Here is a 1,191-nt window from a genome sequence, read left to right as displayed (position 1 = left end):
TGTACTTTGAGCGTAACCAAAAGCTGTTAAATTGCATAATCATCAAAACAATATTTTATTACAAAACATAGCATCAAAGATCGAATTTAACAAATCCGTTGAATCAAATTAGTAATCAACTGTTACTAGAAGACAGAAAAGCTTCGACTTCATCAAAAAAAGAGCTAAACGTTGGCCTATCCTTAACCATAACATACAAAACGCCATCGTTTTCACCAAATTCACACATCCCATACTTCCCTCTCTTCTCCCACAGCCTCTCACCAAACCTACAATGAGCAAAATAAGCCTCCGCTAAAACGGCGCCGTTGGGTTCTTCCTCCTCACTAACCTCGATTTGTAACCTCTCGTAGTGATTGACTTTGATACCTTCCAGTTCATCGAGGCGTGCAAGCCCACGTTTTGAAACCGAGTAAAGCTCGCCTCGGATCTTTTGACCCGACCCGGGTTTGTTGATCAAGTAAGGGATCCCGTAGAGACCCGTGACGAGCGGGTACTGTAACCGGGTCGTGCGTTGACCGATATGAACGGCGTCGTTCGATGAGATCAGATCTTCTAAGAGGAAATGGTTTGCATGGTTTTTTTTTAACGTACCGTACACGAAAACGAGGTTCTTGGGTGCCTCTCCTGCCATGGCCACTACTAGTTTCTTGGAGTTGTTGTTGGTGGGTGAGAGTGTCTCGGGATGGATACTGTAACTCGGTCAGTGTCTAACTCGGGAAAGAAAAAAAGAAAAAGACTTCTGTTTTTATATACCTTGCATATTATGGGCTTTTAGTAACAACTATTGGGCCTTTAAGCTTTACGAAAATGGCCCGAAAACACTGGGGTTTTTATATTGTCCACACCACATATATTGGCGACTTTTTTTTTTTTGTTATCTTCATTGTTCTTGTTTTTATTTGCGAGTGTCATTGTGTAAACTTAGCAAATATCCGTTCGACAAATGTGTGATTGTTGTGACACACTGATCCACCAATGACCAATGAGCTCAGAGATATATTCTGTGGTCTTTTTAACAGAGGAGTGAAGGAAGAGGTCGGCCAAATTTGCTTGGAGATAAATAAATATATATTTCATATCCTAGCTAGTGTATGTTTAACAGTAGCAGCATTTTCTCATTGATCACACATTGTGTATGTTTTAGCACTATATACCCAATGAATATACTATGTTTGTTCTCAAGCAAAA

General features: G+C 40.3%; 1 protein-coding gene across 1 annotated transcript; it reads right to left on the bottom strand.

Moving 5' to 3' along the window:
- Nucleotides 1-728, bottom strand: LOC104771931 (putative gamma-glutamylcyclotransferase At3g02910). Its single transcript, XM_010496551.2, has one exon. It carries the CDS (start codon nucleotides 632-634, stop codon nucleotides 116-118), a length of 519 nt encoding a protein of 172 aa, XP_010494853.1. The 5' UTR covers nucleotides 635-728; the 3' UTR covers nucleotides 1-115.

Source organism: Camelina sativa, chromosome 20 (assembly GCF_000633955.1).
Source record: "Camelina sativa cultivar DH55 chromosome 20, Cs, whole genome shotgun sequence".
Classification (NCBI taxonomy): Eukaryota; Viridiplantae; Streptophyta; class Magnoliopsida; order Brassicales; family Brassicaceae; genus Camelina; species Camelina sativa.
This window is presented reverse-complemented; position numbering and strand designations above follow the sequence as displayed.